The 16,629-nt window shown below is 38.2% G+C and overlaps 1 protein-coding gene across 1 annotated transcript; it reads left to right on the top strand.

The window, feature by feature from the left end:
- The first annotated feature begins 824 nt into the window (after positions 1-824).
- On the top strand, positions 825-14,887 carry nubp1 (nucleotide binding protein 1 (MinD homolog, E. coli)). Its single transcript, XM_053338732.1, has 10 exons — positions 825-885; positions 2,049-2,153; positions 4,371-4,504; positions 5,531-5,599; positions 5,721-5,753; positions 5,913-6,003; positions 6,109-6,263; positions 10,151-10,261; positions 12,089-12,275; positions 13,393-14,887. Exons 1-10 carry the CDS (start codon positions 855-857, stop codon positions 13,443-13,445), a joined length of 969 nt encoding a protein of 322 aa, XP_053194707.1. The 5' UTR covers positions 825-854; the 3' UTR covers positions 13,446-14,887.
- Positions 14,888-16,629: the final 1,742 nt, after the last annotated feature.

Raw genomic sequence — 16,629 nt, 5'->3', positions numbered from 1 at the left:
CATATTTGTAGTATTTACAGGAGGTAGGATAATGACATTATGATTTTTTTTTTTTTTTTGAAAGCTACATTATTTTAAATTAAGTTTTGATTAAAATATAACTCAATAAAATGGTTCACAGCAAATATTTTGGATGCAGTAGTACAGGTTAAAACAGTGGCAGAGATTCGCTCCAGTCCATAACTTGGTCCCACAATGTCTAATGAATTGTTCATTAAAAAACAGTTTTGGTAACCATCATCATGTGATTGTAGCACCCCCTGCTGGGATTGACCTGTTGTGCCAGTTGTGCCAGTTGTGCACATATGTAACTCACCTCTGTCTGTTATTTGTGAAATTGCCAGTACACACACTGAAGAAGGACGTCTTGCCCGAAAGCTTAAAAAAAAAAAAAGTTTATTTACGAATCTCACATACACAGCATACAACAACTATTAGACATAGCCTATAATTAGTTTGAATATACTATTTTTATAACTGTATGTCTACTATATTTTTCTCTGCTTTCTACATGGTTATACTTGAAGAATTCCACAAGAAAACAAATGACCAATATTAGGTAGCCTATAACTGGACATTTTGTCAGAATCGATTGAATATTTGAAAAAAACTAATCCTATTTCAACCGAATCATATATGTGTATTGGCATTTTCAGTGCTGAAGGAAAACACGTGATATTCATTGTTTAGTAAGACAGACAGAGTCAACTCTGATAGGCTACTGGATTAGGGTTAGGGGCGATTTATACAAACATAGCGGCTTGAAATGTACAAACTGCGCACTTTGAGATTAATCTTGTATCCGGAACCTTCGGAGGGGGACGAGTTTATCAGGAGGACTCTCGCGTTCAAAGATGGCAGACGTACCTGATAATGCTAATGAACGTGAGTTTTTAAACTTACTATTGGACTTTTACCCCCTGCATAATTTACCGTAGCTGCTTTACAATGTAGCTTTTTATAATGTTGTCTATACTGTGAGGAAACGGCGTGCTTTTGACGTGTAAAATGCTAATAGTAACGTTATCTCTGTCACTGCGACTGTGAAACTGTCTTATTGTTGCTAATAATAAACGTGTATTTACCTGTTAGTTTTCAAGGTTTTTCATATACCAGCAGGGTATCAGTTACAATGTACCCACCGCCATGTGTAGTGCTGGACCCTGTTGGTTAAACCCGATTAGAAATAGCTTGTTGACTCAGTAATTATTTCAATACAGTCATTTATAATGTCAGCGGATTAATGTCATTGCATAAATGGGCTTTTCGTGAATAAAATAATATTAGACGAGGCTACTTAAACATTACTGAATATATTTGTGTCATGAACTTCCACATGGTAGTCCCAGAAATTTAGCTGAGTCATAGTGACGCAGTCGACTCATGTTGTTTTGTTATGGTAATAAACGAGTCTGTAAACTTCACCTAAACCCCTAAACTATCATTTTACTTTAATTCTCCCCTTTAATCAGCTTTATCGTTTTCAAATTCTACTCACGCATCTCTATATTGAACACTAAGTAAAATATTCAAACTCAAGACTCCATGTTTTGTAATGCTGCAACACTTCATCATATGGAAATATTGTGGCATCTACACTAAAATCTAATTTAATGTCAAAGTGTGAGTTTGTTTTCGATATTATATCAATATTGTGATATGAGATTAGTTACTGTCTTAGATTTTTTTTTTTTTTTTTATCGTAGTATTGTGGTAAGTGTTGTCTTTTCCATGTTTTAAAGGCTGTATTACAATGAAGTGAAGTGCCAAACTGCTCTGGCTTACCCACTTAGTCATATCCACATTACTGATGATTATGTATCAAAAATCTTGTGTGAATATTTTGTGATAGAACTAATAGTGGCAATATTGATATTGAGGTATTTGATTAAAAATGTTGCGATATTTCAGTGGGGTTCAAGCCCAGTCACAGAAAGTGTATTGGGTTCTGATCTATTTGTGATACTCTGATAAAGCCAACACACATTGATTATTGGATTCACGTCCCTGATAAACAGTGTTGACACACACATGTTCAATCCTTTCAGACTGCCCAGGCACGCAGAGTGAGCAAGCAGGGAAGACTTCGTCATGCCAGGGCTGTCCCAACCAGAAACTGTGTGCTTCTGGAGCCACCAAGGCCCCTGACCCTGGTAAGCCTGTTATCACATCATGATATTATGATAATACCAGATTTTAATAAGCCGATTTTTTAGATAACTGAAGTTCCTGAAAATAAAGTTTGTAAGATCCTAAGCACTTTAAAGTCCTCAAAGGCAAAAGATACATTTAAGTGGGATTCAACATTTCTAAAGAACAATATTTACTCCCTCAGCACCCCCATTACACATCTAGTTAATTTGTCTATAAAACAGTCAATTTTTCCAGCTGCATTGAAGGTTGCAGTCGTAGTTCCCATTTTCAAGGCGGGTGAACCAACTGATGCAGCCAACTATAGACCCATCAGTATTTTGCCTGTGGCATCAAAGATTGCAGAAAAAGTGGTAACTGAACAATTAACTGACTTTCTAAATTCTGGACAAGCCCTTCTTCATCCTATGCAATTCGGCTTCAGAAAAAAACATTCGACCGAAATAGCTACCTGCTATTTTCTTGAAAAGATCAAATTAAAACTGGACAGTGAGAGTGCTGTAGGAGCTGTTTTTTGGATCTGAAAAAAAGCTTTTGATACAGTAAATCATAATGTTCTTCTTTCAAAGTTGTCAAATTTAATTTTTTCTGATGGTGTAATGAAATGGATGGAATCCTATCTCACTATGAGAAGACAATGCACCAGAGTTGGGAATAAAATGTCATCATTCATTGGTTGGTGTCCCGCAAGGCTCAGTCTTAGGCCCTTTATTATTTAGTTTATATGTTAAAGTTGAAGTATATAACTCTGACACATACCCTTGTTTTGTTTCTCAAATTGTCACGACATATTTGAGAGTCATAACGAGGCTGTTTTGGTTTTGTAACATCAGACATTATCTGCAGTGTTCCTAGCTGCAGCTCAGTGGCACCTGGCAACCTGGATGCTGAAATGCTACTGACTTGGTGATTGGTAGATAGGTGGTGGTGGGTGGCGTATCAGGCCAAAACACAGAATGACAACATAAACATTACTTGAGGGCTGCCACTTAGCTTTTCAAATGTGAATATTCTAGCTGGACTACTATTGTCAGTAATATCAGTGTTTGAAATTAACATGATTCCTTAATGTCTGGTTACATTTTAGGGATTTTATGATTATTTGGAATATATGTGTTACATACAGCTACTTTAACGACCTACTACTTGAATGTCCTGAAGTTGAAACCCAAATGTACGTGGGTGACACGGTTATCTTGGCACATGGAAGAGACAGATGTGAAGTGGCAGCCAAATTAACAGCAGCGATGGCCAAAATTGCCACCTGGCTTTCAGAGTCTTGCCTGACACTAAACGTCAGTAAAACTGCATGCATGTACTTTTATATAAGATAAAATGGAAATCAGCCAGATATCCTTGTAAATGGGGGAAAAATCCAGACTGTGTCACATTTTAAATATCTGGGATATTCACAGTTGTCTTTTAAGAAACACATAAAGCAGGTGTGTAACATTGTTAAATTCAATTTAAGAATCTTCAGACACATTCGAAATCAGATACCCCTAGATGGCGCCAAATTATATATGCACTTGATGATTTTTTCACATGTTGCATACTGCATCACAAGTTGGTCACAAGCTAGAAAAACAACACTTGCTCCGCTACAAATACTCTATAAACAAACTCTCAAGGTATTAGACAAAAAGCCATCAAGTCATCATCACTTCAATATTATTCAAAAGCACAAACTCCTGACTTTTGTGTGTCTTGCCAATGTTAGTTAGTGTATAGGGTAATTCATAATCTGGCTGCTCCTGCTCATATCACTGTGCCCAGACAACAGGAGCACAACTAGGATGACCAACAGAGGTTACTGTGCAGTACAGCACAGATGTACTGAGTTTGGCAGATCAGCCTTCTCTGTCAGAGCCACTAATTATTGGAACTCAGTACCAAATGAGATCAGAGACATTAGTACATTTACTGGTTTTAAATCTAAGATAAAATTATGGCTTAAATCTACTTAATCATGCACCCACTAACTATAAATTCAAACATCTTGCAATCTTTTTAGTGTTGTATCTTAACATTGTTTTGTTGTGTCTTAACATTGCATTGTATTCTTGCTGTTGTGTTATATTGTGTTTTAAGAGTGTGAAACTTTGTTATTGTTGTTGTTTGAAAGGCTGCTTGTGTGATGATGTATTTATATTTCTATGCGTTTGTCTGTGTTAGATTCATGTTATTTGTTTCACATCCTCTATCTGTCTCCTCTCCAGCCATAGCAGAGATTGGAGAGAAGCTGTCTGTAGTCAAACACAAGATCCTCGTGTTGTCTGGAAAAGGAGGAGTGGGCAAGAGTACATTCAGTGCTCACCTGGCCCATGCCCTGGCAAGTGACGGCACAAAGGAGGTAATATTTTGTAAACCACGGAGCCATCAGCTGGTTGTTCAACTAACAGAACAATTATGGCTACTAAACCATTAATTTAAACTCAGAATTACACATATAACTGCAGGACTCATATTTTTATTTAATGTCAAAAGGAGAAGAAGTACTGTATGACAGAAGCTGCAGTTTAAACTACTCCTGTTTTAATCTTGAGCCCTTAAATGGTCATAAACATGCCTGGGTTCATGTGTGAATGGGAGAAGGATTCGCTATTCAGGGAAATCTCTATTGCCAATTTCCCACCTCAAGACATAGTAACATTTTAGGGAAATGGCCAGTATGACTATGACTGTATTGTGAATGAAATCAGTAACATGCAGGAACAAGTGTGTAAAGGGTGACATCCATCTGACAAAAGACATGTGGAGCGTGTGATCACCATGGTTTCATGGGTGATTGGATAACTAATAAGAAATACAAGTAATTTTGTTTACAAACATGCTCCTTTTTACATCAGTGGCCGGAAACTGGACAGATTCAGAAATAAGAGTCCTTACAGGGTCCACACAGAGCAATTAGCAACCATAAGTGTTGCATGAACGCCGTCTGCTGGACTCTCATCTGCCCTATCTACTCTGGCATTGCCATTGCATGTGTAAATTGTGAAAAGGCCCAAAATGTAGCTGCATGTGTGAATAGTTTAAATCACTAGCGGTGCCTGAAAGGTTATCCCGGTAATTTACTAAGAACTATGTGTGAAAGAAGCTTAAACCTTTGCTGTGTCCCTTAGAAATCACCAAAAGCTCACTAGAGGTCGTCATATCTGAAGCTTCACTTCAACCTGCTATACTGCAGTCAGTCACCTCAGGATATAAGTCACAGATAAAAATATAGATGTAATATGACACTGATTCTACTGCAATTTTTTGTTGTTGTAGGGGCAAAATGTTTCACAATATGATTTACATTTATTGTAACATACATACAGTATATTGTAACATACATGATTGCCAAACTGATAGTTTCTTCTGTATCCTCTATTTTTAGGTTGCCCTGTTGGATGTGGATATCTGCGGCCCGTCCATTCCCAGGATCATGGGCTTGGAAGGGGAACAAGTAAGAATGTTAAGAAATGTTAACAGAAATACACACACATACATTAATGTACAGACCTCATATCATTTTACCAGAAACACAGACATCTGAACAGGTTAGTAATCTGTTTTCTTGTGCCCAGGTTCACCAGAGTGGCTCAGGCTGGTCCCCTGTGGTGAGTTAGTTCAAACCATGCTGCTTTTTAAAAATGTTTAATTTTGGGGGAAATCTCATATATTGTAAATTAACGTGTGTGTGTGTGTGTGTGTGTGTGTGTGTGTGTGTGTGTGTGTGTGTGTGTGTGTGTGTGTGTGTGTGTGTGTGTGTCTTCCAGTATGTGGAAGACAACCTTGCTGTCATGTCCATTGGCTTCCTGCTCGGTAGCCTTGACGATGCTGTGATCTGGAGGGGACCCAAGAAAAATGGTATGTTTGTGTGTGTAAGTGTGTGTGTTGTTGTGTGTGTGTGTGTAGGTATATACAGTATATAAAGTTAACTTGTTTACTTGTGTGGATTTTCTGTCCAATCAGGAATGATCAAGCAGTTTTTGAGAGATGTTGACTGGGGGGAACTTGACTACCTCATCGTGGACACGCCCCCTGGCACGTCTGACGAGCACCTGTCAATTGTCCAGTACCTAAGCTCCACTCACGTCGATGGAGCTGTCATCATCACTACACCACAGGTACACAGACGCACAAACATACACATTAATAACATTTACACCACCTTTACTGCTATACGTTTCAGCTCTACTGATGTGTGAGTGGGAAAAGGAATCGATATTCAGGGAAATATTTACTGACAATTTCCCACCTCAAGCCTTAGTAACATTTCAGGGAAAGGGCCAGTAAAGGCTACGTTGTGAATTAAATCAGTAACAATGCGTGCAGTTGCTTTGACACTCGGATGTTAACCAGGAACCAGTGAAACATGAAGAGGATGTATAAAGTGAGAAATGAGAAGAGGGGAGAGAGAGAGAGAGATAGAGAGAGAGAGAGAGATTGAGATTGAGATTGAGAGAACCAGCAAGCAAGAGAGTGCAGCTGTGTTCAAGTGAGATCGAAAGCGGTGGTAGTGAGAAAGCTGCTGATTCAGATTAATAAAACATTTGTTTTCTGATTGTGTCACAGCAATTGCAACATACAAACCTCCAATTAAGTCTGCAGCCTGAAAAATAAGGCTGTCAAGGGAGTTTCCAACCTTAGATACTGGTTATGTATCAGAAGTCTGCGTCTACTTTCACTTCAACTATTTGGACTGTTTGTATTTCAGTGAATTAAATCCTACATTTCTCAGAACCCCAGTACTTACCTGGGGTCGTTTGATTCAGCTGGTGAATTTCTATGTGACTAGTGACTAATAATCACAGTGAGAGTTGCAGCCACACAAGATATAAATTGACAATGAAAATGAGAACACGCCCTTTAGGCAAAATGTCACATTGTTGCAGCTGCAGCTGACATCCCATGCATTTGTGAAATATTGCATTAAGAATCGCTCTTAGGTCTTCAAGTGCAATTTGTTTTAGTACAGTCACAGCCAAAATACTAATCAAATCTTTAAAAATCCATTAAAAACTTAAAATTGATTGGTTCCATAAAAATACATTTTGAATATCGGGTCATTTTGGTACCAGTGATCCACTAATGAAGGTCATGCTTTTTATTAGAAGACACAATTTTTGTTGCCGTGCTCCGTGTCTATATAAAGCCAGCACATTTGAAAGTTCATCTGAGACAAAAATGGCTAAAACAAGGAACCTAACACAAATTATCAGCCAGGAAGGATACAGCTGCCGCCAGATAGCCAGGAAGTGCAGATGCAGTCCTTCAGCAGTTGGATATACTCTGCAGAAATATAGACGAACCAACAGCTTGGAAGACAAACCAAGATCTGGGCGTCCAAGGGTTTCTTCAGCAAGAAATGACCGCATCCTGATCCGCATGTGTAGGGAAAACCACCGAATGACATCACAGGAGCTTCAGCAGCAGTTGTCAAACCAAACTGTTGTCCAGTGTTCCACCCGCACTGTATGTGGCCGACTTTTAGACCATGGCTTAAGGTCCTACAAGGCTGTCAAGAAGTCAGAGACGGAGGTTAGCCCGGCATCGTTGGGCCCAAGCACACAAGAACTGGACAGCCAGGAATTGGAAAAAGATTCTGTGATCAGATGAGTCCAGTTTCCAGTTTTATCTTCCTCCTGCTAATGTGAGGGTACGCAGAAGGCCAGGCAAAGCATTATCTCCAGCATGTACAGTACCTACTGTCAAGCATGGTGGAGGCAGTATCATGGTTTGGGGATGCATGAGTGCTGCTGGTGTTGGTCATCTCACTGTCTGTGATGGCACATTGAACTCTGCCAAGTCTTGTGCCATTCTCGAAACCCACCTGCTCCCTTCTGCACGTGCACTGTTCCGTCGAGGTCAAAACTGGATGTTTCAACAAGATAATGCCCCTTGCCACACATCCAGGTCCAGTAGAACTTGGCTGCAGGAGCACAGTATCCAGGTCTTACAGTGGCCAGCTCAATCCCCGGACATGAACCCCATTGAAAATCTGTGGTGGATTATCAAAAGGTCTGTTTCAAAGCGTAAACCAAAGAATCTAGGAGAATTAAAAGCAGTAATTCAAGAAGAATAGGACAAGATTACCCCTCAACAGTGTGAAAGGCTCATGGGGAACATGCCAGCCAGGATTAGAGCTCTACTGTGTGCTAATGGCAGGGCTACTAAATATTAATATAATGATGTGATGGGTTTTTTTTTTAATTTTTGGTTCAGTTTTGAACACATTATCTGTTATTTGTTGATTTTGATACCGACAATGTTGAGAACTGACATATTGAAACTGTCAAGAATTTAGTTTTGTTAGTTTTTCAATACAATAAACAAAAAATATATATAATTTGTATTTGTTTGTGTCTGTCTAATGCAGCCACACCTTTTTGAAAGACAAAAAAGATTTTTCCACAAACATTACAGGATAATATTTGAGATTGTGTAAACTTTTAAGGGTGTCCAAAAACTTTTTTCCACCACTGTACGTCTGCTCAGTGCTACTCTTCATGTGAGAATTGCTGTCTCTGCCTCTTTGTGACACAGTGGTAAATTGAGAGATGTTCCTGCACTGCTATAATGGCACTTTTAGCGAATATCTAAAAGAATTGCCAGTAAAGATCAGGTTTTGTTGTCAGTCACTAAGAATTAAGTAGAAAGAGCGATCACAAATGCAGTTGTGTCATATGTGAGGTGGGATCTAGATTTATCCGAGGTGGAAACCCCCCCCCCCACACACACACACACACACACACACACAACCAATGTGACTGTCACCATTACTTCTGCACCCACGTTTCACCCGCAGTTAACTGCAGTATGCTACCACCTGTTTTAGGTGGGCTGGTGAAAAAGTAATTCAGAGAAATCCAAGTACATTGAGAGGGTTAGGGTTAGAGAGAGAAAGCGAGCCCATCAAATTAACACGCTGCATTTTTAACACTTTTATGAGTAAGTGTGTACAGTATATCTCAGGATGCACTAAAGCATTGTTTACATATCTTGACCAAAGGGTTTTATTAGCATCACCACACCACTATTACCACACGTTGAAAATGTAGCCACAAATGAAGTGAGTTTTGTGTGATACAAGAAATTCATAATTCAGGTGGAGGTAATGACAATAAAGTAAATGTGAGCCATAATCATGGAGCTGGCGTTTCCCTCTCTCTTTTTTTGCTACACACACACTCGATGTCCTACTATCAGCTGTTGTTTTGTTTTTTTGTAGAAGCCAACATTGTCAGTGGCTAGAAATCTTGTTTCTCTTCTGTTTCTCTAACTTCCTCACACACACACACACCAAAAAACACATGGGTTAGCTTAACTTGTGACTATGAATTGTCTGTAGGTGTAGCTGTGAGTGCCAATGGTTATCTGTCTCTGTACTATTTGTTAGCCCTGTGATGACTTGTCCAACCTGTTACCCATCTCTTGCCCAATGTCAGCTGTGATTGATTCCAGCTTCCCCCACGACCCTGTAGAGAATAAGGTTGGATAAGAGCTTAAACTAAAGAAGTTTCCACAGAAGCTTTTTTGAATGAATATGCTAATAGTGCATTATAGTAGATTGTCACTACACAGTGTCTCTCTGTCTTTTGTTTACTGTACTCGTACTAAGCAACAGAGCAGCTTCCTGGTGCTTAATTTAGACCTGAACTTGTGAGGTCAGACAGCAGTAGATTCACTTCCTCATTTTCTCAGCTCTCACTTAACCAAAATTAACTACACAAATGGAAATTACCTAGAACTTTGAAGCCAGATGCTTTAATAGGAAAAGAAGAAGTGCCAGGCTCAGTTTTTCCACACGCATACAGGGGCTGCTCAGTGTATCCAAAGGGAAAGGGATAACAATATACACAAACCCTTTCTCTTTCACTCTTGTCCCCAGCGTGTCTTTGTTTCCTTCTCGTCTATCCTCACTTCTTCTATGGCGCCTTCTGTCCACCCTTTTCTCTTGCTTTGCCAATCTCTTTCCATCTTTCTGTTTCTCACTCTCTCTTTCTCTTTCTAGGAGGTGTCTTTGCAAGATGTGCGAAAAGAGATCCGATTCTGTCAGAAGGTCAAGCTTCCAATCATCGGAGTGGTGGAGAACATGAGTGGCTTCGTCTGTCCTAAATGCAAGGTCACTGGCATATTTGACATACACAGTGATGCAGACTCTCACATACTGTATACAAACACACTCAAACACAGAGCCCACAAGGCTGATTTTCAAACAGGTAAAAATGACTATTAATAAACTGAGAGTACACATTTCAGTTAGTTAGTTTTTCTTTTAAAAGCTGCAGGAAGCAAAACAAGTACAGTGCAGGTGCTATAATAAAATGAAATGGAAAGTGTGTCTAACCTCAAAATCACACACACCACACTAACATATACATCAAACGGAAAGTCAGTCTGCAACCACGTAGACAGGCTTGACAGACACACAAATGTCACAGCAGAACTAACACAAGCTGGCCTGCTCTCTACCATCACCTTTAATCTTAATCTGATATTTTTTAACTTCTGGTGCTATAGAGATGTTTAAAAGTGTTTCCCTTGCTCTCTAAATTAGGTCAAGCCACACACAAAATGAGGACCCATACATCTCACTATATGTAAATACACATCAACCAAAGTCTGTGTCTTCAATATTTTTGCCCCTTAAAGTTGTAACTTTGGTGGGAAGCGTCTAGCTCAGCCTCCTTCCTACAGAACAAATCATATAGTAGATATTAGTTATTCAAACGTAAATAAATATGACTAAATTATAGTAGTTCACATTACAGGTCTGCACAGGTCTTATGAGGTGATTCTGATCACTCTGTACTCAGTAGTAGTCCTGTTCTAAGCCATATTCTCCTGTGTGTGTGTGTGTGTGTGTGTGTGTACTCGTTTCCATGTAGAACGTATGCATGTACTGTAGCACCTCAGAATAACCTATGTATATGGTTAACCACATACCACTGAAAGTAGCTTTAATGTGGAGTTATGTGTTGCGGACAAATGTCGCAACCAAGGAGAATAAACACAAAAATCATCGTGGACAGTGAGGTTATATAAAAACTAAAGCACAGGGACAGAAACTGTGACAGAATGTATTGACACTTTCGTCAACGAATAAAAACGAGACGAAACTGTTTGCTGTTTAACAAACACCTGCACATTGATAACAACCTGCATGGTGTACCATCATGTGCTGCTCAGAGATATATGAACCATTCCTGCTGGCAGAATGTACTTATGTTTATTCATTATTTGCATCTGTAGGCTATTTATTGATATTCTGATGGTAAATGAATTATGTAATAACCCTGAATATGACCAAGGTGTTTTTGTTAAATACTGAAAAGTGTTTATTAGGTTGAATGTTACTTTAACTCAATAAACAAAGTATTGACTCATATCAAACCTGACGCTTTCATCTAGTAGTAATAATGACTCCAGAAATTCAAGACAAACTTAAAAAAAAAGCGTTACCCATTACATTTTATTATATTTAAGTCAACTAAATTTACTGTAGACTATAACCCAATGATATTTAGTTGACTGAAACTAGACTAAAACTAAAACAATGTAGATGTGACTAAAACTAGAAATGACTAAAACTAAGTGACATTTTAGTCAAAAGACTATGACTAAAACTAAATCAAAATGAACACTGCTGTGCAAGATAATGTGGGCAGATAGTGTAGCTTCCTTAACTGTTTCATTACAGTGATGATAGAAATGAAAAATAAAAAGAACAGTTTGGTATAATCGTTCATAAGATTGTGTCAATCAAATGCCAATGTAAGTATTTCTCATTGTAGATGATTACATCATATCTATTTTTTCCTCGTTTTACTTAAGTTACTTAATATGACATTGTAGGAGTGATACAAATTCAACAACGCTGACCGTATGTTGTTTTTGATATTTGAAAATGCACGCATAACTCATTTAGCTTTGTCCCTCTCTCTTGCAGAACACCTCACAGATCTTCCCTCCATCCAGTGGGGGTGCTGAGAAAATGTGTGCCAATCTAAACCTCCCTCTGCTAGGCAAGGTCCCTCTAGACCCTAGGATAGCACGAAGCTGCGACGAGGGCAAATCTTTCCTCAACGAAGTACCAGATTCTCCTGCTGCTGAGGTTTACCAGAGAATTGTACAGAGTGAGTGTTCACAGGAACCACCACCTGTTTTCATCATTGTGCCAATCCTAGCATCATCTTTTGGAATTTGTGACGTGATTGAGTAAGGAAGTTAAACACACACGTAGACATATTCTGGCTTCTAGCGAATTTTATTATTTTTGATGACTAGATGACTTGCCCAATGGCCCAATTCCTGATTAAATGCAATGAAAGAAGAAGTGATCATTTACAAACAGGAAGTAGTCGATTTAAAGCGGAAGAAGGGTTGTATCAAAATTCAATAACTACCTACAGTTTAAGAATAAAGTTGAGAAATCAAATATGGTTTGGATCACATATGATTCACTATACTATACTATACTATAACAGTCCGTAATAGCAAACACATTTGTATCTGTACTTGAAAACCTTAATGCACATAATCAAAGCTACCACTCTCCCTGATACTGGTGAACATCCAGGAAACAACACAACACTACTGCACTTTTAAGAAAGGCCAGAGCATACTCTACCTACTGAGGAGACGGAGGTCTTTTGGAGTAAAGAGGAGGTGGGAGAAAGGAGAATGATAGCTAAAGTGTCATCTCTAATGGAGAATGACTCCCACCCCATGCAGAACACTCTGACCGCACTAGAGAACTACTTCAGTGACAGACTAGTTTACCCAAAGTGTTTGAAGGAGTGATATCGAGTCCTTTCCTTCCTGCAATTGTCAGCACTGCTCCCAGTAGATCACGTATACCAACACATTTTCTATTGACAAACTGCACTGTTAATGTACACTACTGTGAATCTGTGAATCTGTGAATATCAATATTTCAGGTGTGTTTTTCACTTGGACTGTGCAATATCAATATCCCACTCATAAATATTAACATTTTGATATATTACTCTTGTTCCCATTTTTAGATTTCCTCTGTTAAATTGTTCCTATTTTTTAATAGTGATTATAGTCCCCTATTGTTTATATTGCTTGGTCACTTATGTATTGGTTTTTATTGGTGCTTTTTTTCTATTTTTACTACCCACTTTGCGGTTATAAGGCTGTAAAATTTCCCTATCATAGGACTAACAAAGGATTATCTCATTGTAGGTTATCCTCACCCTCACATACCTCTCCTCTCTCCACCACCAGGTATCCAGGACTACTGTTCCAACCGTGTGACAGAGGAGCAGAGCACCACTTGAGCAAACTCTAATGATGGCCATATTGGACCAGAACACTGAGACAGATCACATGTTTGTGGTAGAAATGACTCATTTCTGTGATGGAATTACAGAGGAAATCCCAAAACATTAGTGGTACAATGGTAACCAAAGGCTGCCAGGACTATCTCAAACACATAATCCATCGCTGGCAGTAGTTTGCATAACATTTGATGAACTACTGGTCTTGCAGCACAAGTATTCTTATCTTTTTCTTACTATCAACAATTCCCAAGTCCAAAACCAACAATGTTTTAGTAGATCTTTAAAAGCTTATTCCATTGTCTCTACTCTGTTTGTGCCAATCAGCCCAAATTCCACTGATTTCTACTGAAGATATAACTTTTGAGTCCCAAATATACAGCATTCTTTATTTAAGTAAATGCTAAATAATGTTATACAACAGCTGGGCACTGTAACTTTTAGCAATCATTACTCAAACAGGAGTAAATGGTGCATTTGTAGGGGGCTATTTTCCACTGCACATCTATCACTCAACTGTGTATTTATAGCAAAATATGTGGAACAGAGTCAAAAACAACGCCTCCCTGCTTGTTATAAAGTCATGTATTCCAGTGCAACACTGTGGATCACTAATGGATTTCACAGGCACAGGAATAATCTGTATAAGATTTGAGTATTCTTTGTTTGTTAGATCAGTTCATTTTGGTTATCTCATGGGATTTGTTGACTATATAATATATAACTAGATTTACACTTTAATAGTAAAATAAACATAGGGACCTTGGCAGAATCAGACTCCAAATTAAATGAAGACATGTAGTTTATTTTGTCTTTTTTTCCTCAGAATAAAACTGTTATAGATTTTCTGATGCAATTCAACATAAAGTCCTACGTCCTAGATACAGGATACCGTCTCACCTGCATGGCATAAAGTTTCAGATACTCATTTGATTTTCCTTTCTTGGTGATTGTAGTCATTCCACCCTTAAAATGAGGAAATTCCTGTCAGGGGACCTTCTCAGCCATCTAAAAGGTTTGTTTTGTCAGCATATGTTTAGTTTTGGAATGCAGATAACAGATCAGAGAAATGCACACTATGCATTTATAGGTCAAGGAGGTTGCTCATTTTATAACATCTGCAGTCACTGGTGATATTATGCAAGGTTTGAAAAAAATGGTAGTTTTCACACACCAAAACAAAATGTACCAAATTTGGCTCAAGGTGGGGTTTAATTTACTTTAATGACCAAATGTAAAGTTCAGCTGTAGTTACACCTTGAGTGACACAGTTCATGAATTGAAAAGTTAAAAGCTCTATAACCTGTAGAGGTTGATTTCCTGCTGTCAATTATTCGTTTCTATTATTGAACTACTGATTTGTTATAAATAAGTGTTTTGGACAGATCTTGTGTGTGATGTACTTCCAATGATTGATTTTTAAAATAAATAATCAAATATGAGGTAGTTGTCAAGTTTTTTTAACCACTGTAGCAGTGTGGCTCTATGAAGGAAAATGATGGTCAGTTAGTCCACTACTTTCATCCAGACTGAAATATCTAGATGTATCCCCAGCATGAATTCTAACAACTTTGGCAATCATTTGAAGGATATGGCATTAGTATATTTTGATCAGTCTCAAAAGGCTAATAACAGTGATCAGAATTTCAGTGGTTGGAGAGTTGCTCCTTTTATGACACAAAGCACTGTGGTTCTGTTCATAGTGCTTTTCTAGTTACTGGCTACATATCACAACCTATAGACATGTAGTATAATATGTAGTACAACAAGCTAGCAGAGCACTGAAAAATGCAGTGGCGCCTGCCTTACATGGAACTACTCTGTGCAGACTGAGAAGGTGATCACTGTCTTCTAAATAAACTGTGATCTTTGGGGGTAACCAGTTCAACAGTATGGCTTATTGATGTGTTTTTAATATTTTTTTGGACAACTGAGGTCCACAGTAAAGAAGAATGGAATCTATCAGGCTTTGGATACACACATAATACTTAGTAGTTAGTAGGATGAGCTTACTTTTGGTTTGTATCTGGACAAAAGATTTGTTGTCAATAAGAAAAATACAGGAACTCATCAATGTTATCCTTTCACTTCATTCAAATACCTGCAAAATAATTGACACTCCTATCAACCTCCATTGTGCTTTCTTTTTTGTGCCGAGTACCGAATGTTGGCATGCTAAACTAAGGTGACTAAAAATTGACATATTTACGTAATTTTGAATGTTTTAGCATAATGATGAAGTTAGCATTTAGTTCAAAGCACAGTACAGCATCACAGAACTGTTAGCATGCCTTAATGCTCTGCTAAATAATCTTCAGATTCCTTTAGCCAATACCGTATTATTCTTACGTATTATTCATAGAAAATAATAAGGAGTTCTAAGTGGGCAGTTTTTGAAAGTCTTGCCTTCAGTGTATATGTGTGTATGTCTGTGTGTCCTCATTTGAACTTGATGGTAAACAATGCTGTGGTTCCTCCAGTGTTAACTGAAAAAGACATGTGAAACTGAATCTGCATCCTGCTAACAAACGAACAGCCACAGCCATAGCCACATTCTCACAAGTTATAAGGCAAGATCCACGTAGACCTGAGGTTTTATTTTATGTTTATGTTTATGTTGGCTGCAATCTGCTGGGTTTGCAAAATGTTGCAAATATACAGCAAGGTAATTACTTAGAATGTAGGCCAACCATTTTGATGGATGAAAACTTGAAGATAAAAGTGACCATATCTACCATCTATCTTGTTGTAGTTAGGAAACCTGACACATTATACAACTTTCTTACCAAATACAAACTGCAGTACACTTAACTGTGTTTAGTGTCGGAAATTATTCAATTATTTCATTTAAGAGTTGTAAGCAGTTTTGTCCATCGTCCACTATTACTTCAGTTTGCCCTACCATCATCATCTAACTTTAATAGATACCATGCACTGACTGTGTGGTGCAAAGGTGTGGCAAAAGTCATGGTACTAACCATTACTAATAAAGAATGATGAATGCTGGGAATGTCAGCAGAGCAAGCATGAAAACAAACATCTTAAACCATTGTGTGGTTGAACCAGTTCCAGATCTGAAAATAGGCAGTAGACTAATGTGTCCCTTTCAGCGATGAAACTTATAACAACTTAATTAAAGGCCATACTGTTCTTTATATCCATGTTAATTCATGTGTGAATAATT

Source organism: Scomber japonicus, chromosome 18 (genome assembly GCF_027409825.1).
Source record: "Scomber japonicus isolate fScoJap1 chromosome 18, fScoJap1.pri, whole genome shotgun sequence".
In the NCBI taxonomy this organism is placed as follows: domain Eukaryota; kingdom Metazoa; phylum Chordata; class Actinopteri; order Scombriformes; family Scombridae; genus Scomber; species Scomber japonicus.
This window is presented reverse-complemented; position numbering and strand designations above follow the sequence as displayed.